The following is a 22,930-nucleotide window of genomic DNA, read 5'->3' as shown; positions in this document are numbered from 1 at the left end:
TTCGCTTAAAAATTTTCACTTAGCTGCCGAGAAACACTAGTTTGATCTAGGACAATGTGTGTGGGGAGAGTTTTATGAAAAAAACTGGTTATTCAAAAGAAGTACATTAAATTGTTGTTGTTCAGCTTCGGACCTCTGATCGTTTACAAATATTCAATACCCTAGGCTCCAAGTGTTCTCTTTGTGAAAGTCATTCAGAGTATCTCGGCAAGCTCTCTCGGAACAGCCTCACTCAGCAGGTCAAGTTTGCTTCCACTCATTGTGATCAGTGATGCAGCAGCAAATATTGTTTCGTGGAGTCCTAAGCGTTTCACTGTGGAACATAGTTGGGCAAGCGAACAATATTTGGGGGAGTGCAGAGTGTCATTATGCTTGAAAAGTAAGACAACCTTCATCTCCATGGAGCCCCTTCAAGCTGCTTTCTCTTCGCAGGCTCCCAAGATACAAGATTCGATCGTGGCATATATACCGAATCTCATTATAACGAAGCAATATTTAATAATATTGAAGAGCACTATCGTAGTAAGTGTTAATTAAAAAGTGCGTATTTTTCAGACGTTATTACAGACTGGAAGTTCCTTTGTGTTCCTGCATTTGATATTTCATATAAACATGTATTTGGTACACGCTGATTTGAAAATAATAAATTATCCTTTCTTCACTATATAGCGTAATTATGATATTCATGTTCGTGTTATTGTCATATTTGCGTCACACAGTCACGTTTGATGACGTCCAGACGTGAATGCGAGCAAAATTCATTGATTGTAATTGACTTGTTTAAGCAAGCGGCAGCAGGGAGCCAGTCATTATTTCAGATTTGGGTGCACGTTGAAGAACCCCCGGTGGTCGAAATGTCCGGAGCCCTTCACTACGGCGTCTCTCATAATCATATGGTGGTGTTGGGTCGTTAAACCCCACATATAAATCAATCAATCGAGCCAATCACTATCAATGAACTCCATCCTAAAGGCAATCAGTGGAGTGCCGTGTGACAATGGTGTAAGATATAGCAAGATTCTGTTGTAATAGCACTAGAAATAGGGAAGAGAGATGAAAGAAAACCGAAAATATGAGTGCAGTGAGTGAGGAATGCACAATGCTTGCCCTCAAAACACATTAGTAAGCCTCCACATTGTCCGGCGGGTGGTCATTGTGCGTCGCCTCAAGGACCCGTGGTATCAATTGTACGTCGCTGAAGGCGAATCTGTGGCAGTTCAAGTTCATCAGGTGCAGTTGCCTGGCGTGGACCAGAGTTCTTCGCCATTTTCGATTGTTCCGCAGCAAGGGAATGTCGTTGGACGACTGCAGTAACAGTCATTCGCAGGCTAGCTTGCTGTCGAAACTCGACAGGGCGATTGCGAACGCTTGCAGGGCGCAGAGAGGGTAACAGTAGTCCATGCTGAAGCACTCTTCTGTCACTCGGCCAAACTGCATCACGATGTAGTCGGCTGAAAAAAAAAACCAATTACATCAGGTTGGTTCTGATGGAGAGCATTCAGTGCTCATCTGTATCAATAAACAGACAAAGCAAATTATATTTGATTTCTTCAGCATTGCAGACGGCGGTGTTAAAAAGGTGGATATATTTATTGAATTAACTTCGGCAAATTGACAAGAAAGTCAGCGAGAGAGTGAAATGGCTTTCTTAAATGGGGTTACTAACAATTATACTACTTTCAAGATCAGCTCTCAGTCAAAACATACTTTGTTTTTTTATGAACGTTAAAACGGCTTTCAAAACAAATTGGCCCCATATCTGCATGTTAATCTGCAAATGTCGTCGGAATACAATGGTCTTGTGTCTCGAGAGAGTGAACAAAACGTTTATTTCACGTTCTCTAGCCCCGCCGCGGTGGTCTCGTGGCTAAGGTACTCGGCTGGTGACCCGCAGGTCGCGGGTTCATATCCCGGCTGCGGCGGCTGCATTTTCGATGGAGGCGGAAATGTTGTAGGCCCGTGTGCTCAGATTTGGGTGCACGTTAAAGAACCCCAGGTGGTCGAAATTTCCGGAGCCCTCCACTACGGCGTCTCTCATAATCATATAGTGGTTTTGGGACGTTAAACGCCACATATCAATTATTTGACGTTCTGTGCAAGAAAATTGGTGAATGGTATTCCAGAGGTGCTGCGTTAGAGTGCCTCGAGCGTGTAGCGGAGGCAAACGAGCGCATCAAGCCTCGTCACACCTGAAACATGAGCGCTATCTGGCAGTTATCTTGGAAAACAAAGCGTGTGGGTCTGAGACGGGCGTGTGTGCCTGTCTGAGAGGTGATAAGGCGTAGAACGAAAGACCACGGGTAGGTGCCACCACCGTTTCGTCTTAGCAAAGCGTTGGAAACAAATGCCTTTTCGTGCAACTGTTGCATGGTCAGCGCAGCGTGATAAACGCTACGGTCCTTAGAATTACTTATGTATGCCTTTTCTTGTAAAAGACGCACATACAGAATATATATGTGTTGTTATGATGCCTCAGATATGCACAATAATTGCTTTTTCATTGACAATCGCACAAGTATGAACGCTGAACCTTGAGCAACATTAGTGGGCGCTGCAGATAGGGTCGGCCGTTCGGGATATCGGCTGGTGCCGTTTAATGTACCCGGTGTTGTTAAAAGGGGACAAAGAGATAAATGGACAGACAGACCAAAATTGTTCGTCGAAGGTCCCCAAGAAAGACTATCGTCTTTAAAATCAGTAGTGCTTTACAGAAGGAACTTCAGGAAAAATGGTGTGTTCCTTCTCTCGCGTTATGTATAGGGCGTTACAACACCAATATATGCACACTGTGGTGTCTGCATGATTCGCAGGTTCATGCACGGGACATGCTGACCTTAAAGCCCTTTTAATTCAAGTGCTCGTCGTTAGGTTAGCGAGTATTAACTCTTAGCCAAATGAACAGCGTTTCACAAAACGATGAAAACTTGGATTAAGAAAATGGTACCTATTTGCCCAAACGACACGAATAAGTTATTTCATACCTCTCGAACAAATCTTCAGTCACACATATGGAACATTACCATCAGTTACGTATCAAGTCACATGAGTCCACATAAACCGTGTGGCACACATGTGTCATATTTGCTTTGTGACAATTTTCGCGTCTCGGACGAGTTATATAGCTTGAGGCAGTGTTCTGAAAAATTGACGTTGACTGTTAATTATACTGTACTCTCAATATCGTATGTAACGACTCTGCTTCCTGTTTTGTGTATTTGAAGGGTGGCAATACCTTTCTCGATGGCAAAGATATCTTCTGTGCACTGATCACAACTACACTACCTCTAAACTTAAGATCACTGACATCCTTCTGCGCGCACCAACCGAGTGCAACAGATATTTATAAATGTGTGCCAATGCTTGAAGTCAATTGCTCTTGATGCTATCCTTACCGTCGTTTTCGTGGACAATCTGAAAATTCTTCACGGATGCTTGCGTCACACGGCCGTGGAAGTTGAGCACGTAGGACTGCGTGTCTGCAAGAGTTAATAGATGTAGCAGTAAATATAACTAATATAACTATAGCTTATATTGTTATTTATAGCTATATAACAATTATAACTAAATATAACTAACGTGGTTGCTTGGGCGAGTTGGTACGATACGATTCACATACAAAACAGCGCCAATAACGAGGGACAAGAAAAGGAGACAGACAGCGGCACTGTCTATATATAACTAATATAACTACAGCGTTCAGGGATACACGGAGGATTGATGTCATGACAAATAACTGAAAAAAAGAGCCTCACTGAACCCACAAACTCGACGAAGGGAGTGACGGCTGTCCTCGTCACGGCCTTGGCTGGAACAAGACCACTTGTCTTAAATGTTTCTCCAGCGACATTTTATGTCCAATAGTTCCCAATCAAATCAGAACAAAATCATCATTGCCAGAATCTCGAGTAGCCGTGTAACTTAGCAAATTTGGCATGCATGACTAATTCTTTTAAACGAAACAGAAAACCCCACCCCCCCTATTGCATATAGATATAAAACTGGTGTCCCACGAGTACTTTTGATCGCGAGTACGGTCAATCCAGATCTCATTTTTCGACCACAATAAACAATCGTCGCTACTACATGGTTCATACTAATCGTGATCGAAATTCGCGGAGGTGCCTATCAAATATATAAACAAATAAAGTTTCTATCTTGGATCCTGATCGTAATGCGAAATTGCGATCCTCTCGATACCAATCGCGCCAGATCGTGATTAAAGGCGACGGTGTAGCAGCAGCTACTGATTTGGATCATACCTAATATTGATCAGTCTTGATCGCGATCAAAATTGGCCTTGTGGCACCTGTAAAAAAGTTCGTCAAGTCCACCTATCCTATCCTGAAAATAAGTAGTGATTTGTGATCAGAGCCCTTACCTTCGTTCCAGACCGGCGTTTTGTTGCGAAGTTCAAGCAGGTTTTCTGTGTTGCGACTTTTCCACCGCTCAAGCAGGCCACCATGTTCCTTTGAAAGTAAATGCAAACATGATTGAATGAAGAATTAGAATAAACTTTCGTTAATAAAATACACTGCATTAGAAAAACTATCATTGTATCAATACGGTTTCAAACAATAGGTGATTATTTATTAAAGCTTGTCACATAAATATTGGTTTTATTTGGCAATGATTTTGTTAATATATAATCCAAGCTATCTAAGGTTCACAAACTATTCTTCTATAATATATCCTGTCTGATTCTTTCGATAAAAGCAACTTTAATTTCAATTTCTATAATTCTCTTCTCGAAAATTGTTATTACATTTCCCGTACTCATACCACTTGCCTTAAGGCAGGTCGTATTTGTGGCGTATGACTCTATAAACAGTGGCTGTGGCTTTGTAAACGCTGAAGAGGGTTTCGTGTCAATTGAGAAAAAAAATATTATCATAACACAGCGCACTTGTTGAGCTTTAATTTATTCCTTGCTGATGCCTGTCGAGTCCTGTAAGTCTTCTAAAAAAAGATGCTATACTTTTTGGTAAGAAAAATGTCTTGAGCTATATTTACTGGGTTCCTCTTTTCATAACCATTTATTAACAGTAGCTAATGCCGGTTGTTTCCGCCAGCCAAAATACCCTTCTTCTAGAATCCAGGGCTTTCTGGGCTCATCCGCAAAGTAATTTCGAGAAGTGAACTTTGCTTCTCTCGTATTAAGCCCATTTATTTGTCTGTGCATCTTGTGGTGACAAAAAGCAATACTGAATAAATTTTGTAAGACTAACCCCGACAGTGTCTTCCACGTGTATGCAGAGAAAAAAAAACATATCTTAGGGAGGTCTCTTTCTGAAGTGCATCTTTCACTTTATAAAGAAGCACCGAAAATCGTTTGATGCCTGTTCGGACCTGTAAACCTCAATTGTGTTTGAAACGGTTGTACAATCAACAGATAAGTCATACTTTTCTCATACGTCGGCCAACGTATCGCTGCTGCTGCGACTACTACTGTCATGTTAACACTGCTTTTATTGCGATTATTTCTACTATTATTTCTTTAAGGTGCTGCCACTGCGTGTACGATCCTCAAAGACGAACGAGATAGTGATAATTATGTTTAGAACCATGCAACTGGGTTTTCGATTTTGATGATGACAAAAAATATGGTTGCATTTAAGCTTCCATTGCGTATAAGAACGCCAACTCACGAAAGACGGCTTCAGCTCAATCCTCTTGTGGTCTTTGGTCATGGCTGGTAGAATGACGGTCATCTTTCTGGGTCCCTTGAATCCCAGCACGTTGGTCTCCTGCGAACCATTTGTGGGAGCCTTTGCAACGTGAGCAGTTCTAAATGAGGGCGCATCATGCTGAACTGGCGACTACTGATTTCGCCAGAGTCCAGGGCCATATTCTCAGCACGATATATGGCCATATTTATGTATTTCAGCACCTGCTCATTGCCTGATTGAGAAAACCCGGACAAGCAGGGGTATTCACGAGGAGGCGGTCGACAGTATGCATACATCACGCAAAGGGATACTGCCATCGTAAGTTACCGTCTTGAAATAAAACCTCAATGTGTCAAGCTTGCCTCCACTTTAGTTCCCGTTGCCCCAGATTACCACCGTAGCAAATTAAAGAAACAAAAAGAAGAAGCACGTTAATTTATAGACATCCTCACTAGTAGCCAGTAGGATGCCCAGGACGCTTTAGCCACTATACGAACTCCCGGCATCAAGCAATGTTTTCACGTCGTAGAAACAGATTTTTCGTTGGTAACGTAGCATGAACTTTTAGTGCTACTGAGATTATTGCTACTGTTTATACGGGAAGCGCGCAATCTTGAAAACGTGTTCAAATTTCGCCTATTTAGAGCCTACGCTTTTTGCGCGGCGTCACCAAGCACAGAATTTTTGATGCAGAAAAATATTAAACATCACTTCGTGTATTACGGCATCTTTATAACGTACACGACCTCAGAATAACGTTTTGAGGCGAATTCCATTATCACAATAAAATGGTAGAACACGCGCGTATGTTAACAAGCATGGGGGGGGGGGGTTTACTGTCTTTATATGTATAGCCACAACATTAAATTTGGCGCTCAATTAAAACTCATGCCTATTCATTATTACAACTCGATGGCGCAAACAAACGGGAAATGCCTGTTGTATGTCGAATTTTTCATTGGTGCGACCAAAATAGACACTGCTTTAATGTGTAATAATATATTCGCACAATTAAGGTAATACTTGTGCTAACAAATTATTACCAAAGCAATATCTAAACTCTATTACTCAGGTAACACAAAGGCCTATAGTGTACAAAACTACTGTCTTGTCTATTCTTGAGTACGCCAATATTTTTGGGGCCTGTTTTTTTAGGGTAATATTATTAAGGTATCACTTGCTCTGAATCTAGCAGTGCAATCCAGATCATCCACCTCGGAGCAAGCCAACTTGCTCTCGCTCGACCAACGAAATTCACAATCATTGTGTGAACCTTTGCTTGCCGGTTAATTATCAAAAAGTTCTTGCCTTTCAATCTTGTGCGTTTTCTCTGGTGTTTTTCCTTAACGAGTGCTCTATTCACCATCCTATCCCACTCTGGAACAGTTCCGCTAGGAGTCAGCAGCATTGTAAAATAAATTGGTAAATAAATAGACAATTGTTATACTCGTAGGTGGCGACCAAGATCGGTGGCGTCACGTAGAGAGCGGAAGCGGCAGTATTTTCCAGAACTTTTTCTTCCACAAGACGCGTTACAAGATAACTTCTGCGATAATCTCACATGAAGCATTCCAGCTTTCCGTTAGCAGATTTGGCTTGGCTTGATTGAAGTGCTCATTCGAGGATTCTTGTGGCTGTTCGAAATCTCCTATTGAAAAAAACTACAAGAGGTAGACTATTTTATCAAGCTAGCCGGTAATTACCCACCATTGTACATAGCGCAACACCTTACAAAGAACCTGCTGCAAGCGCTTGTGACCTCCTCATTAGTCTAGATATTATGGTGCTCCAATGTTCAACTGATGTTCGCGGATCCAATTCCGGCCACGGCAATCACATGCTGTTGGAGCTTAAACGATAGAGGTTCAAGTGGTTAAATTTAGGTGCACGTTTGAGACCATGCCAAATTAAGTGCACCTTAAAGTGCACGTTAAAATTTTTGATACCCTTTATTGATGACATCCGGTTTCGTCCACCGATGTGCCCGAACGGCATTGGTGGGCAAGAAGAGCGTTACAAAATAGCCCGCTAATTTTCCACGCTTCTCTTCTCTCATTTGGCAAAATATGTTCGAATAAATATTGTTATTTTGAGCTACATAATATCTACGAAATACTGCCCTGAATATTACGCATGTTTTTTTATCTGAAAAACTAATAAGCCACTGTTTTTACACTTGAAAAAATGAGAAAACGTCCTTTCAGTTTCAACACTACGAGCTGGTAAATTAGGTGAACGGAAGTTCTTTGGGCACAACGCTTGCAACCTTGAAACCGTCTACAATATTCATGGTATCGTGGTTCTGTAGTGTGAAACACCAGTTATCACATTACAATCGGTCGCGGTTTGTCCCTTTTGCATCCGTCTTCACTAAAGCGTCCCGCCACTTACAATTGTGGCCTTGACGTATATTTCAAGGCAGTGGTGCACTCACGTAAACTACGGCTCCGATCTCGGAACGAACCGAACGCTTCTCGGCGTTCTGCCGGGGCTTCTCGGCGCAGTCGTAGATCGTGAACGCGGTGCCGAGGAGATTGGAGCGCAGCTTCCCCACGAACGACTCGCCTCCCCGCGAAAGGTCGGTGGGGTCCACAGAGATCAGGTAGTTCGACGTGGCGCTCTTTTTACGCTTCCGTGCGGCGAGCAGAAACACCTGCAAGAAACGGACGCACCGGATAGATGTATTCTCAGTTTTATTAGGGCGAAAAGTTTTAGATGCCACTTCACTCAAGAAAGCGAGTCGACGTCAACACGAGTAAACGCAAAGAAGAATTCACGCGTATCTACGAAGTGCATGGGGATGTTAGGGCGAAGTACTGCGAGTTAGATTACGAATTATGGCCTTCTATTTTGTTATGGTTAAGAACTTTTTGTTCTGTTCTGTCAAGGTTTGATTGATGGGTACATAAATGTCGGGGTTTTCTCTACGCTGTTGTGACCTTATATTTTGTTTGTTTTGAATAACAACCTTTTGATAACCTTTTGTTGTTCAGAAATATTCGGGTTAGTTCACATGCACCTCGGCTACATCGGCTGTAAATGCCGGACGGTGATTTACGGACATGGTGCGATTTCAAGGCTTCACCCCTAGAAATTATTAGGATGTGCTAGCATCGCTCTATTACGCCATCATAGCGAGATAAATAGTCAGAATTAGAAACGTTATGACGTACCCAATATGACGTCATAAAACGTGACGTCATAGTGGCAACACTATCTAAGTTAGGCGTCGATCGGTTAAAGAAGGGTTATTGCATAAGGCACTGCCTCACCACGTGTGGGGAAGAGACCTTGTAATGCCTCCGATCCTGATTATAATGCGAATCGACGTTAGCTGCAGAAAGCTTTTGATTAGAGGAGGGGGGGGGGACGAAGTCAACGCATTAGGGTGGTCAGATAAAGCATATTTTTTTTAGTTTTGATGCGTATTACGCAAATGCAGAAGGGACAGTGTGACTCAATCAGCGTACGCCTTCCTTGATGAAGTCATGCAGAAAGAGCATAACATACAACATGGACTGAATGGTTCACTAAATGTGGCAGTAATAAGACCGCCCGTCAATTAAAGACACGATAATTCATTCAAATTGCTTTATCGATACACGTGGTGTCTCGGTCTACCACAGAAACCAATATTTTACATTTGCTGCGGAGGATAGCACGACTGCACTCCTTCAGATAAATTTGTCTTTGAAGTGGTGATGCCTTGTAAGAAAAGGCATCCTAAAGGGCGTAATGGAATAGATCACAAGATTTCAGGGGTGCACCTCCAAACTATTTAGTTTCCGCGTAAACCCTAACGCGAGAGTTTTCGCCACTCGGTGCTCAAGCCGAACCCTTTTGGTACAGATTCGCCAATCGCCTGTTTTGAAATGTTCAATTTGAAAATGCACATCAAAGTATGGCATCTTCACAGTGAATGATAGCCATAAAAGCCTGCAATGAACATTCTTTATGCAATCTATTATTTATGTTGCTCAATGGCAGGCATCAGCAGATGGCATTAGTCTAAAACCCGGAAAACGTCGGTCAATTTTTTATGTTCCTGTTTATTTTTCTACCTGTTTTGTTCGTGCTAATGCATGCATCAGCGCAACATGCAAAACAAGGACATCTCGGGGGCAGTTGTGCCTGTTTTTCAAAAAAAAAATCTGAAGTGGACGAGCCGTGCATTTTTATCTCAAAGCTCCAGATGCGTATCTCTAAAGGGGCACCTTTTACGTATGTGTCTTTTTAAATATGGCTTTCCAATAAAACTGCAATTCGAAAAGATGAATAAATATAGTATAGTAGCTTTGTTTGAGTTTCACTCATCATGTCATATTGTTAGCCATTTGGCAGTGTTTATTTGTCGTAAATATTACATAATCTGCCTCACGAAGTATTGTTCTAAGAATAAATTTTCGCTATCCTATACAAAACACCAAGAAATGCCTGTGAGGCGAACCGCTAGCTTCTGTGACATGAAATTGCGTCAAACATTTCAATACCACACCTGTCTCATCTTCATCATTTCTCTCTATGACCTTCATACCATGTTGAAAATAGAGGTAGGCTCAGTTCGAACTATTCGGGCCGTCCGTGGGAAGGCCTCACTGCTGAACACCTGCTTCCTTTTCAGACTCGGGATTATCACATTCAAGCACCTGTGCGGTGCAAATTTAAGAAAGAAAAACTTCAGTTTTGCAAGCGTGTTTATACGAAGCCTATATCAGGCTTGTCACCTTCTCGCCACTTTATAACCCTCTTTAGATGTCACTATTCTTCGGAAACACCCGACAAAAGCTCCGTTTTGAAGTGTGGACTCCAACTGTATTATAAGCCATTTGGAGCGTAATTTTCGGTGGTCAAGAAGAGTGGCTTATTCCGACGCCTGGAATCCCGAATCGAGACATTGCATTCCAAGTTCGATGCAGTAAAGCGAACGCTCTGGCTTGCTTCAGCTAAACTGAGAAGAGGGCGTAGGGGAGAACCGTTCAGTTTTGCCACGTATGTTCCTTCACGTGGTTTTACGTCATGCCGACTGAACGGAATAGATGCCCGTCGTGAGGGAACTTCACCACCGAGAAAAAGAACAAAAATCACTGCAAGAACAGAGAAAGTAAAGCACTGTGGTGGTTAAGCTTATAAAAATACTTCTTGACACCAGGTCTCAGCATCCCAAAAAAAATAAAGTGGTGCAATCAATCAAGTTTCAATGTTTCAATAGAAGGTATACCACCACACACTATTCGCTTCACACGCAGTACATTAATGCTAAACTGTACGGTCGAAGTCATGTGTTGGTGTGCTCATACGAACGTATTCGGTCAGAACTATTGCAGGTGAAACACGATGTGATGCGTAAACAACGAGTGCAGAGAATGCCGTGGCTGCAGCGTCGGATACCATTCTTAATTAGTGTCAGATTTCGACAGTGCCATTTTATACGAAACGTGGTTTAACCAAGCCTAACCTAATTTAATTTATTTATTAAAAAGGTAGAATTTCCTTGCACGTGGACCACTCTGCAGTTTCAGACAGGTGTAGTGTAAACTGCAGCTATTCCTTAATAATTGTTCCACCAACAATTTATATCCTCTAGGAACTTGAATTTAAAAAGCGAGAAGCACGAAAGCCTTTCCGCACACATTTGCCAAGCAGGAATTGGAGTCTAAGGTGAACTATACGGTACGTAAACGTTTATAGGTCATAATTTGAGAATTAAGAAGTTACCGTGTATCACACAAGTTCGCACTTATTCCGCTAGTTAGATAACCAGAGTGAACAGTACAAGTACCCCAGACAGGCCGGCCGGCGTTTTCATAGGATAACCTATCTTTGTGAAAGTCGTTGCGTCATCCTCGGCGTGTTACTTTAACAATTAACGCCCTTAAAACTAACACGACAAGGATGACCTGGTGCCTTTGACAAATATAGGTAGTCCTATCAAAACGTCAGCCAGCCTGTCCGAGGCACTTCCACTGTTCACCCTTATTATCCCACTACGTCGTTTCAATCTGTCAGCTCCCAACTTGATTTTGGATTTACACATATCCCTCTAAAAACACGAACTGCCGTCCCGCTTGCTTCAAAGACGTGTCCGGAGAAAAATCTCAGCTGTGCCAACTCTGCACGTATTTCGCAAGACAGGAGAATTCGTGAAAATAGCCCGAAAAGGAAGTGCCTCTTAGGGCATGCGAAAACATACATCGTCATCTTGTGTAAAGACGTGCCGAAGTGAAATATCAGACCATATGAAACGAGGCGAGGCCACAACTTCTTAGTGTCTGTGTGCGAAGAACTTGCAGTATACTGGTGCGCGTAGACGAAAATCTTTCCTACAGTGCATTCGTAAATGACGTACATGTGTCTGAAGCGTTGTTGTGAACCAGGCAGGTGGAAGCGATGTCATGCAGCTGGCATAACCGATTGGTGTACAGGACTTTTTATTCGCAGTAAAACGCCTTCAACAATCGCATCACTTTTTGAAACTGACGTTACAGGCTTACAGTTCCCATTCCGCTCGGGCAAACTGCCGGTCCGCAGGGCTTAAAATACATGCGTCAAAATGACTAGGTCAACCGAAAGCTATCTTTTCTGGACAAGCGCAGCCTCGAACGAAATAGCGATAGTTGAGAGTTTTGGGCAGCATTCATAAAACAAAAAACAAAAGGTGCGTTTTTTTTTATTGCTTTTAGTTTTGAAAAAAAAAACCTTACTATTTCTTAGAGAAAGGACAGATACGGACCTTGTTTGCTTCAGTACACCCCATTATTTTCTGCAGAGTTTAAAACGCCAGGTGCTGAATTTCCCCGACCACCTTGGAACTTCCTAGCAGTCCAAGCCACGAGTCGAAGCATTACGTATCGATTCTTTCTCCATCACTGGCTACGCCGAGTTTCGCGGTGTTGTATCGCGGTAATAGGCGTTTTGAGAGCCGCATTTTGATGCACGCTCTTTGGGGATATTAGAAAACGTTGAAAAGCAAATACGGTCATTGTGCACGAAGGCTCTGCGGAAAAAAATTGCGTTTTGGCCGGTAAACTCCATAGCAGAGGAAATGTTACTTATTCATAAAAATACAAAAGAAGCGTATTGGATAATGGCACTATAGGTGAGTATGTACCATTTCATGCTGTTTGTTTTCCCACATCCAGGGATTCAGAGCTAGAACATTTTCACTTTTTTTTTCAGTCACTCTACTAACGGCTGTATTAGAAGTAGAAAAGTCAATGAAAAAGAGAGAGAGAGAGAGAGAGAGAATGGTAAAGGGAAGACGCTTCAGTTAACCAATGTGCACCTCTGGTTGGCTACCATGTACTTGGAAAAAAGAAAGGTGTTGTGAAATAATAGAACTGGGCAAAAAAGTTGCAAACATTAGTACAATAGCACCGTCAAATGGCAACGCACCTACGTTGTCGATACTTTAAGATTAAAAGAGGCGTACCCTGTCCTCAGTGAGACTGAACCACTTCTGTGGACTTGTACATGCCTGCATCTTGACCTTCTTCATCACCTCCTTCGCGAAACAGGCCTCGGGCTTGGTCGACCAAGCCCGAGGTTGGGTTGGTGGCCGAATTCACCGTTCCATCGTTTACTGTGAGACTTCATACATGAAGCAAGTTTGCATGTGCAGTTTTGACAGCACGTATCCTTATGTCCAAGGGCAAGCATTAGAGATAATGAAAAAGCACCAGCAGATCTAATTTCTGTGACATTAGCTGGAATTACCAGAGGTTGGGTTGGTAGAGGTTGGGTTGGTAGCTGAATTCACCGTTCCATCGTTAACTGTGAGACCTCATACATGAAGCAAGTTTGCATGTGCGGTTTTGACAGCACGTATCCTTATGTCCAAGGGCAAGCGTTAGAGATAATCAAAAAGCATCAGCAGATCTAATTTGTGTGACATCAGCTGGAATATGCCAAGCTTTCTTGTTCGAAAAACAGAGGAAGCATCAATACGTGCCTTTCGGTTGTCTTCCTTTTCGAGGTGGAGGTAGTAAGTGGGATAGAGCCCTTTGTCGACGCCCTTCTTGTCTCGTGTGATGCGGCATCGTATCGTGGTTCCCTGAGGGCAGGGCACCGTGGAGAATTCTTCAAGATGACCACGGTCGAGCAGGTCGGCGAGGGGACCCAGGTCCATCACGGGCACCGACATGGCCGGCTGCGCATTTCCTCCATCTACGCCGCCAACGCCGCCGCTAACGTCTTCAACCTGCGTCGTATTGTGGATACTATTTTGGAGGACACCGCATCCATAGCCAGAAGGCTATTTAGGCGCGAGACTGACTATGTGCAACTCGCCCTACATTAGGGAGTTTTTGAATAGCGTACGCAATGTTTCCCGTAAGCGTTTTGCACCACCGAACTAACCACTTGTGCGTTGCCGTTAAGCAACGGCAGCAGCGGTTGACAGCAACGAACTCTAACTTAGCGCACGCTATTCGAAAACTCCTTATTAACCTCACAAAAAACATATTATCAAAGGACGAATCGATTCGACCCGGAAAAGCGCTGATTAAGCAACCGCGATTCGTGCGATAAATGTCGGCCATTGAAAAAATAAACAGAAATAAGGGCCGAACATACCGGATAAGTATCTTATTACCGAAGAGGTTCGGGCTAGTGCGTAGTCCCATGCCGAAGACATACGTTGGTATTCTTTGTGCCCGTAAAGTCTTGTGCATTAGTGTACCTGCCAGCTGATATCTTGACGTTTATACTTCAAATACAACTGAACAATAATATCAACAATTTCAAGAGAAATGAACATTTATATCTGTCTGGAACTTTGGACTCCACTTCCATACACGCAGAAAGACACTAAATTCATGCCGGAAATTTTAAAACACCACTTAACCTAGCAATCGTTCTTCTTCGCGTGACGAGCAAAGCAGTTACACCGCTTATGTCTTGGGTTATAACCTAAACGTGCATAGTCTTATTATAACCTAAACGTGCATAGTGTTATGTCATAGCATGCAGCCTAGTCACTTTCTCGAGCTTCTTTGACCTTACACTTCCTTACTTAACATTTCTTTGCGGAGCGGCATCAGGGAAGCATACCTGCACACTGTGCCAAGCCTTCCTTTCCAGATGCACTCCCATGCATAACGCTCTCTAGCTTCCCTAATATTGCCCCGCCGCGGTGGTCTAGTGGCTAAGGTACTCGGCTGCTGACCCACAGGTCTCATATCGAATCCCGGCTGCGGCGGCTGCATTTCCGATGGAGGCGGAAATGTTGTAGGCCCGTGTGCTCAGATTTGGGTGCACGTTAAAGAACCCCAGGTGGTCTAAATTTCCGGAGCCCTCCACTACGGCGTCTCTCATAATCATATTGTGGTTTTGGGACGTTAAACCCCACAAATCAATCAATCAATCAGCTTCCCCAATATTTCCAAGAACGCGCCACGCTTCCGCCATCTCACGCAGACAATCGTTCATGTTTGTTTTTTTCACAGCATTGTTGGAGCTGAAACAAGCCTAAGGACCTGCGCTATGGTGTCCGTGACGTCTGTTGGCGTGTCGGGAACTGTCGCTGACATTCCCCGGCTGGAGACGGAGTCGGACGTGATGGGCGTGCTCTCCAAGTCTTCGTCACCGTTGATGCTCGTCAGGTCATCGCTGAGGTCCAGCTGCTTCAATTTCTTCTCTACGTCTGCAGGGTAAGAGCAAAAAGCCAATATTTTCAACATTTCACAATATTGAATTATTTTACACTTACATCATCTCTTTTATGGTTGCTCAATTACTTATTAGGCTGACTGTAAAAATTAGTGGGAGAGAAAAATAAATAAAAACGCTGGCGAGCTGGTACCTCCAAGAAAAAAGATAGCGTCAGTTTTTCGGTGGTTTTTTTCTTTTCTTGTCACGTGTACGAATCCCTTTGAAGAAACACGTTGACTCGCTTTTCGGTCGCGCGACACATCCCACTTGGCAGCTTCGATGCACTACCCAGGGCAATTAAGTTTTATATAATATAGCCCTACGTACAATTTTTTGAGCCCGTATTGGTAAAAATAAACAAGTAATCATGACGGCAAAGCTATTTTCAGCGCTTCCAGTCAGTTCCGTGCTTTTTCCTGTACAAAAGGAATGATCTCTTATCAAAATACAAAAGCATGACAATAAAGGTTCATAAGGATGAAAAAAATGTTTCAACAAGGTATAACCAATGTTAGTTCGCCGAAGTAGGTTTTTGAACGTGTACCTTGTATTTGGACTACAAACGTTCTGGTAACTTAAGAAAAGCTTGAGCTTTAGTTTTTCGTGAGTTGTTCCACCTGCATTATTTCATAGTTAAGTTTATCTATAAATATTTCTTTTAAATTTTCCATTTATTTCCATCAATTCTTTCCTAGGACTAAGGAATTTCAGTGCGCTTTTAATTAGGGTTGGGGATTTCATACTTTAAGGTTAGAGATACCTTACTCAAATCAAAAGAATCGGTTCTAGACAATTAGAAAAATGCAAGTTCACACAGAAGCCTCTTTAAAATAAAAGTTGAAGCACGTAAGCCACGTTGCTCTCACTGGTGCAAGGAGCACGTTTACCTTAAGACATATCACGATTGCAATCCTGGTAAAACTAAAGCTAAAAATAGCCCATTTGCTCTTCAAAATAGCATTAAAATAATATTAGATAAAGTGAAATCGTATGGGGTGTTGTTATGTGTAATAGTGCGTGCGCTTATCGCGGCAAAATGCAAAATTCTGCAGATACTGTGGCGTCTCGTACCCACTATCAAGAGTTCCGGTTTATTGCCAGGAGAGTAGGTTGCGGGCTGTGTTTGAGATACCACTCCCCTTCTTCTTTTAAGCCAACCCGCCTGAGGAGTGCTGCCATCTTCTGCAAAATTAAAACACTCCTTGAAAGCGCAATATGGCCTCCAAGATGAGCAGTACCCAGATTGTTCATCTCAAAGCCCATGATGTACCGCTTTGTGTTGTAGGCTTCCAATATCCGTGCTGCCTTCTGCGCTTTTTTTTTGATTGTCGCAGTCATAGACGAAAATAGGGAGGGGCTGGCTTCCTCCATTTCAAAGCCCCGCTTTTACTTACTTGCTTTGTAGTCCCACGTTTTTATTCACTTCGACTGAGCCTTCGCACTGACGTAAATAACGCACCTAGTTAGAATCAATGGGAGTGGCGGCTGCATTTTCGATGGAGGCGGAAATGTTGTAGGCCCATGTGCTCAGATTTGGGTGCACATTAAAGAACCCAAGAACCCCAGGTGGTCAAAATTTCCGGAGGCCTTCATTGGTTTTGGGACGTTAAACCCCACACATCAATCAAAATCAATAGAATCAATGGGAAGGGGAGACGGCGTTTTCAAAAGTGGTGTATATAGCAGGTACCAACCATCTAATCGAAAATTTCTTTTTCGAGGAAGATTTCGATGCTATTCTGGTCTAAATCGTGATCTAGGCAGTCTGACAGGCTCCCTGAAGACTCATAACTTCCCGCAATCAGACACTCACAATAGAAATGGACTTCTCTGTTGATAATTATAACACGGACACATCAGTAAAGACTATCGACCATCATCTCCCCGAAGGAAACACAGATGGAATGCCAAGCAGCAGTGGTGCGCACAGCGTTGACCCGGTCGAAACGGGCATCAACGTGGGTGCTGTAAGAACGGCTTGAAGTGAAACTCGGTGTAGCGTTTGCTGGAGTAAACGTTTGTTTTAAACGCAAAGACACAAGAGGCGGGAAGTGTTAAAGATGCTTGCGTTCGGCTTCTTTGGCTCACGTCTCGTCGGTGTTACCCCTGCGCCGTCTGTATTCTCGAAAGCGATTGGCGTTCTTGACTCGCACCTCGTCGGTTTCGCTGGCCTTCCACTGCCGACGCTTGCGTTCGGCTTCTCTGGCTCACGCCTCATCGGTGTTGACGTCGCCAATGGCGAAAGTTATCGGCTTCGCCAAACACCACAATGACGGTGACAGCTGGAAAAGGTACGCGCACTTTGGTGGGAAGCATCGCGCGACAAGCAGCGGCGTGTCGTCCACATTGTCGGCGCCTTGAGAATCTCACGAAAACAATCGAGAAAAGAAGCCGCCGGCTCGCGGCTTCTTTTCGCCGACAACTGGAAAGAGGTGGCACGGGTGAGATGAAGCCCACGTCGAGAGTAGGCTCGAGCATTGCGAGCGCTGGAAGAGGTGAATGAAGAGAGAGCTGACACGTGGTGAGCGCGTGGCGGGTGAGAGAAAGAGGCGTCCCCGCGCGCTGCTAGGAGAGCGTGAGCTACTTGGCACCGCTCCAACACCTGCGGCGAGGCAAGCTGTGCGGACGGAAGGACAGCATTACACAGGCTATTCAAAGAGCTTCTTTGCATCTAATAGTTTTTAATTATTCACGAGAAAAGCAATGCATTCAAGATATCAGGGGAAAAAATTTCGAACGGTAAATCTTTCCTTTGTTATTTTGTATTTCAGTGCAGGATGCTAATTCATGTTCATAATATACTGGTTGTTACACTTGACTTAGTACTAATGAAAATTGTTAGCAATGTGTGAATCGCTGGAAGAAGAGCAGGCGAGTAGATGAAACGAAAACAGAAACTACATTAAATACGCTGAACTACCAACTGACCCGTTAGCTCAGCGCCTGGCGTAAATACTGTAGGCCCATGTGCTCAGATTTGGGTGCACGTTAAAGAACCCCAGGTGGTTGAAATTTCCGGAGCCCTTCACTACGGCGTCTCGCATAATCATATGGTGGTTTTGGGACGTAAAACGCCACGTATCAATCAATCAAGCAAGCAATCAAGGTCAGCACTTTGGCCTGTTGTCGTCTATATATTGTGCTTCGCGTTGCTTTAAATACAAACTTCGACCAGTTCGCCCACCATTACATTCTTTTGCGGGTGCCGTTTAAAACAAGAAGTCGTTACAGTGTCTTCATAGACTCTGCTTTTCCTCGTGCTGCATACATCTCAATATACATAGGCCCATCGCTCGTGTGACAGCTTAGACCAAATATTTCATGCAATGTCACTTACCAGGAGATGGTGGGATTGGGCTGCTGTTCAAGGCGATGGCGAGGGTGTTCTCTCCTTCAATGTCGTCTTGCACGACAGTGTCTTTGGAGCTGTCACCGACGGGGGCATCCAAAGTGTCAGTGCTGGAGAAGAGCATTGGGCCATCGTAGCCTGAAAGCAAACACGGTGATGTCCGAAAAGAGTTAAAAGATTGCGAGAGAAATAGAAAAAGGGAGAGAAACAAACATAGGAAAAAGGCAAGAAAGATAACCATGAGCGTGCCCAGTTGACTATTCTGCACGTAAGGAATGGAGAGAAAGAATAGCATTGTGCGAATAGTCGACAGTTCGAAATAACCAATTGAATAGCGGTCCATTTTATTCGGAACCTCTCTCCCGTGGTGTATATTGGAGATACCGTATATTTTTCGAATGTCTTTCTCGTATTTTTAAAAGCGCCGATGTCGAAGAACTTCAAAGGAACGAAACGTTCGAGCAGAAAAGGGGAGAGTTTCACGTTTTAATCATTCAATTCTCAAGATATATGTGGCATAACGTTTAAGGGGACTGTGAAAGCTATATTCATTACAGGATGAAGATTTTATCGTTTAAAACTGCCGTTTTCCCAAGGTGAAAGAGACATCGATATGATCATCACATTCATGATGATGTCTCGAGAATGTTTGTTTGTTCTTTAAGATGTGTCAGTTTCATTTCGAACCTGTTGACAAAGTTTCACTTTAAATTCTATAGTTGTTGCTGTATTTCAACCTACAGTTCAAAAATGCTTCTTTTTCTAATGTTCTGGTGCTTTCCTCAGTTTCCGTTCTGCTATTTTTTTATTGTTTAAAGGTAATCGTACTATTCCTTGGCTAAGGCTTGTGAATATTTATTTCAAAGAAAAGGTTCGAAAATATCGGGACTGTTGAGAAAATGCTTTCCTTACTGATATAAAGATACCCGAATAGTATTCTGATTGTGTTCGTTTTCAATTCCTTATGATCCCTATGCAATTTGTATTCGATTCAAGTCTAAATTTTCTATTCGCACACTCCTACGTAGTAATACTTAAGGCACATCAGACAAAAAAAACAGGAGTAGCAAATAATAATGGGTGATTAGTGATGGCGCGACGCAGTGACCTCACTAGGAGGTTGACGCAGCATGGGAACTCACAGCTGACGACGTCTTGCACAGGTCTGTCTATGCTGAGACCAGCCATGAGAGGGCGCGACTCATCCTTGCGCAGTCGGCTCCGTACAACCGTATTCGACGCAGGCCGGCGGGCATCAGAGGCCTGCAGTAGTCCCTGGCTTTGTCGCTTGTGGCGCTGCTTCTCCTCAAGCAGCTGGCGCTGCGAGACAGAATGATAGACCGTGATTGCCTTGGTCTCCTCTTGACACTGCTAAATATAGTAACAAGTGACACAGAACGCAGAAGCTACGTTCACTAATTGGTACATTTCAGCTATTCATTGTGGATTATAGATAAACACGAATTCAATGAGGTAGGAATGTCGAACTAGAAAAGGGAGAGAAAACAAGAGGGAACGTTGGGAGGGTAACAAGAAAGCCATATCTTGCTTGGTACGCCGAATTGGGAATAAGCCTAGGCGGAATATGAAGAGGGACACAAAAAGAGAATGAGCACTGCGCACGCGCAGAGGAAACCAGCAATCTGTCGCTGAGGTGAGTTTTCATCAAAAAGTGGGATTTGGCCCAAATGGTAATTTGGCCATAGTTATGAGAAGGTATTTAACAAGGGATACGACTAGATCGAACATTTCGAGAAGATTGCTTTCTGAGGGCAGTGGTATTGTAATCGTTACCCCGAAACTTTGATCGAAACTTGAAATCGTTACGCGAACACGCAATTTAAATTTCATTTCGTAGAATTGGCCATCTCTTATCGCAAGTATCAGTTAGAAAGAGAGCGATCTTTCGAAGAATATTGTGGTTTCCATGGGCAAATATTGAATGAAAATCTTAAACACGCAGTCCACGTATTTTTCCAAACATTGCTTGCAAGTTACTGCAGGTTACTCCTGGGCATTCTATGTGCTCTTTAAATGTTTTAAAGAAATATATAATAAAAGTAGTGACGACGTGATTGCGTTCGTTGCACTTTATGATTGCACGTTATTCAATCGTGAGGCGTCAGAGGACGCTTTATCTCCTCCAGTGCAGGCTTTGTACCTCTCCAAACGTGACGTAGAAAAAATCAGCTTAACTGCCTTATAACAGTGATGAGTGATTGTAATGTTGATAACACATCGCGTTTGTTAAGCTGCTTTGAAATTCCCATGGGAACTAACTCATTAAAAATTCTTTGAGCCTGTCTAGCAGGAGAAAGTGAAAGGGACTTTGATTATAAAAACGAAGATGATTTTTCCGATTTATCTTTGGCGTCGCTGCAAATGAATGCTTTTCCCATCAGGGCGAGTTCTTTGTTGCTGGTAATCGAACGACGTTTACGGAAGCAATCCGATAGGGTACGTCTTTTAATAAAACGTCGCTTTTCAGATGCAGCGCCACTGCGTATCGAAAAAATGCGAGACGCATTGAACAGACAGCGACAATCGTATTCGACACATTGACTTGGCTGCGAGATTGACTGCTTTCACCACTTTCGTTATTTATCGAAGCCCCGCCGCGGTGGTCTAGTGGCTAAGGTACTCGGCTGCTGACCCGCAGGGCGCGGGTTCGTATCCCGGCTGCGGCGGCTGCATTTCCGATGGAGGCGGAAATGTTGTAGGCCCGTGTACTCAGATTTGGGTGCACGTTAAAGAACCCCAGGTGGTCGAAATTTCCGGAGCCCTCCACTACGGCGTCTCTCATAATCATCAGTGGTTTTGGGACGTTAAACCCCACATATCAAATATCATTATTTATCGAAGAAAATATTTCGAAATACTAAACCACATTCGCACGTGAAAAAGTGAAAGGCTGAAGGCCTCATCAAACCGAAAGTTTGACCGTCGAAACATTGAGGTTGTACTGATCGCATAGACAAAACAATGGGGTAGACAAAGATGTCACGGGGTCGTGACGTGGCCGAAGACAGGAAACTTCGTGTTGGGATTTACCTGTTTATTTGGGCGAACCTGTGCCCGGTAAAGGGAAAGTCTAATTACAGCAGCAGTCTTGCACAGATAGCAGTCTCGGACTGATAGCGGCGAACGGAGCGTCGGCCTTCGATCAACTACTGACAAGCGGCGAAGCGCGTCGGCATTTATACTCTTGCCGTCGAATGTTCTAGCGCTATCGCTGGCGGTGGCGTAGCTTCCAGAACAATCTGTACCGTTCGCACAGTGGGCGTGATCTTATCGAAATGATCTACTACAGTCCGGAACCTTCTAGAAAACTGCAGGCGCGGTTTGCGCTGAGAATCGTGCGGTGTTTTCGGACGATAACAAAAACTTGGGAAATGGAACGTGGCATTGCCCCCCTCTGAAAAAAGGCATCGTCCCGATGCTTTAACTAAAGATGAAAGTACAATAATAATGCAAGAAAGTACAATGAATAAATTACGATACAACAATAATACAAAAAAACACTAGTTCAGTTTGTTAACGCGCATGAAACGGCTTGAGGCGCGTGACATGGACGACTTCAGGTCGCGATCGGCGTCGTTGAGAGTTCGTGATGCCGTCGGGGACAACCTCGTAATTAAGTGGGCCGAGCCATCGAACCACCCTGTACGGTCCGAAGTACCGTCGCAGAAGCTTTTCACTTAGTCCACGTCGGCGTATCGGCGTCCACACCCAAACACGTTCACCGGGCTGGTATTCCACGAAGCGTCGTCGAAGGTTGTAACGGTGGCTGTCGGTCGTCTGTTGATTCTTGATACGGAGACGCGCAAGTTGTCGGGCTTCTTCGGCGCGTTGAAGGTACTCGCTCACATCGAGGTTTTCTTCGTCGGTGACGTTGGGTAACATGGCATCGAGCGTCGTTGCCGGGCTCCTTCCGTAGACCAATTTGTATGGAGATATCTGCGTCGTCTCCTGCACCGCCGTGTTGTATGCGAAGGTCACATACGGAAGAATGGCATCCCACGTCTTGTGTTCGACATCGACGTACATTGACAGCATGTCGGCGATCGTCTTGTTAAGCCGCTCGGTGAGGCCGTTGGTCTGTGGGTGGTACGCTGTCGTCCGGCGGTGGTTTGTTTGGCTGTATGCCAAGATTGCTTGAGTTAAGTCGGCAGTGAATGCCGTTCCTCTGTCGGTGATAAGGACCTCTGGGGCGCCATGACGTAGGACGATATTTTCGACGAAGAATTTAGCTACTTCGGATGCACTG

General features: G+C 43.8%; 1 protein-coding gene across 1 annotated transcript; it reads right to left on the bottom strand.

Annotated features, from left to right (window-relative positions):
* Nucleotides 1-6: 6 nt before the first annotated feature.
* Nucleotides 7-20,091, bottom strand: LOC119165260 (Tub domain-containing protein ktub). The gene is made up of 10 exons (XM_075885764.1): nt 20,074-20,091; nt 19,806-19,983; nt 18,652-18,801; nt 15,140-15,306; nt 13,615-13,863; nt 8,101-8,319; nt 5,646-5,744; nt 4,379-4,466; nt 3,393-3,476; nt 7-1,451 (listed from the first exon to the last, which is right to left on the bottom strand). The coding sequence occupies exons 1-10, from the start codon at nt 20,089-20,091 to the stop codon at nt 1,318-1,320; spliced, it is 1,386 nt and encodes a 461-aa protein (XP_075741879.1). The 3' UTR covers nt 7-1,317.
* Between the last annotated feature and the right edge of the window lie 2,839 nt (nt 20,092-22,930).

This window comes from Rhipicephalus microplus, unplaced genomic scaffold (genome assembly GCF_043290135.1).
Source record: "Rhipicephalus microplus isolate Deutch F79 unplaced genomic scaffold, USDA_Rmic scaffold_295, whole genome shotgun sequence".
Classification (NCBI taxonomy): domain Eukaryota; kingdom Metazoa; phylum Arthropoda; class Arachnida; order Ixodida; family Ixodidae; genus Rhipicephalus; species Rhipicephalus microplus.
Note: the sequence above shows the minus strand (reverse complement) of the source record. Positions and strands in the feature narration are given on the sequence as shown.

Coding starts and splice junctions, on each gene's coding strand:
- LOC119165260 (XM_075885764.1), bottom strand. Junction 13,864..15,139: donor TCACGGACACCATAGCGCAG/GTCCTTAGGCTT, acceptor AATACGACGCAG/GTTGAAGACGTTAGCGGCGG. Junction 5,745..8,100: donor AGATCGGAGCCGTAGTTTAC/GTGAGTGCACCA, acceptor AATGGTTCGCAG/GAGACCAACGTGCTGGGATT.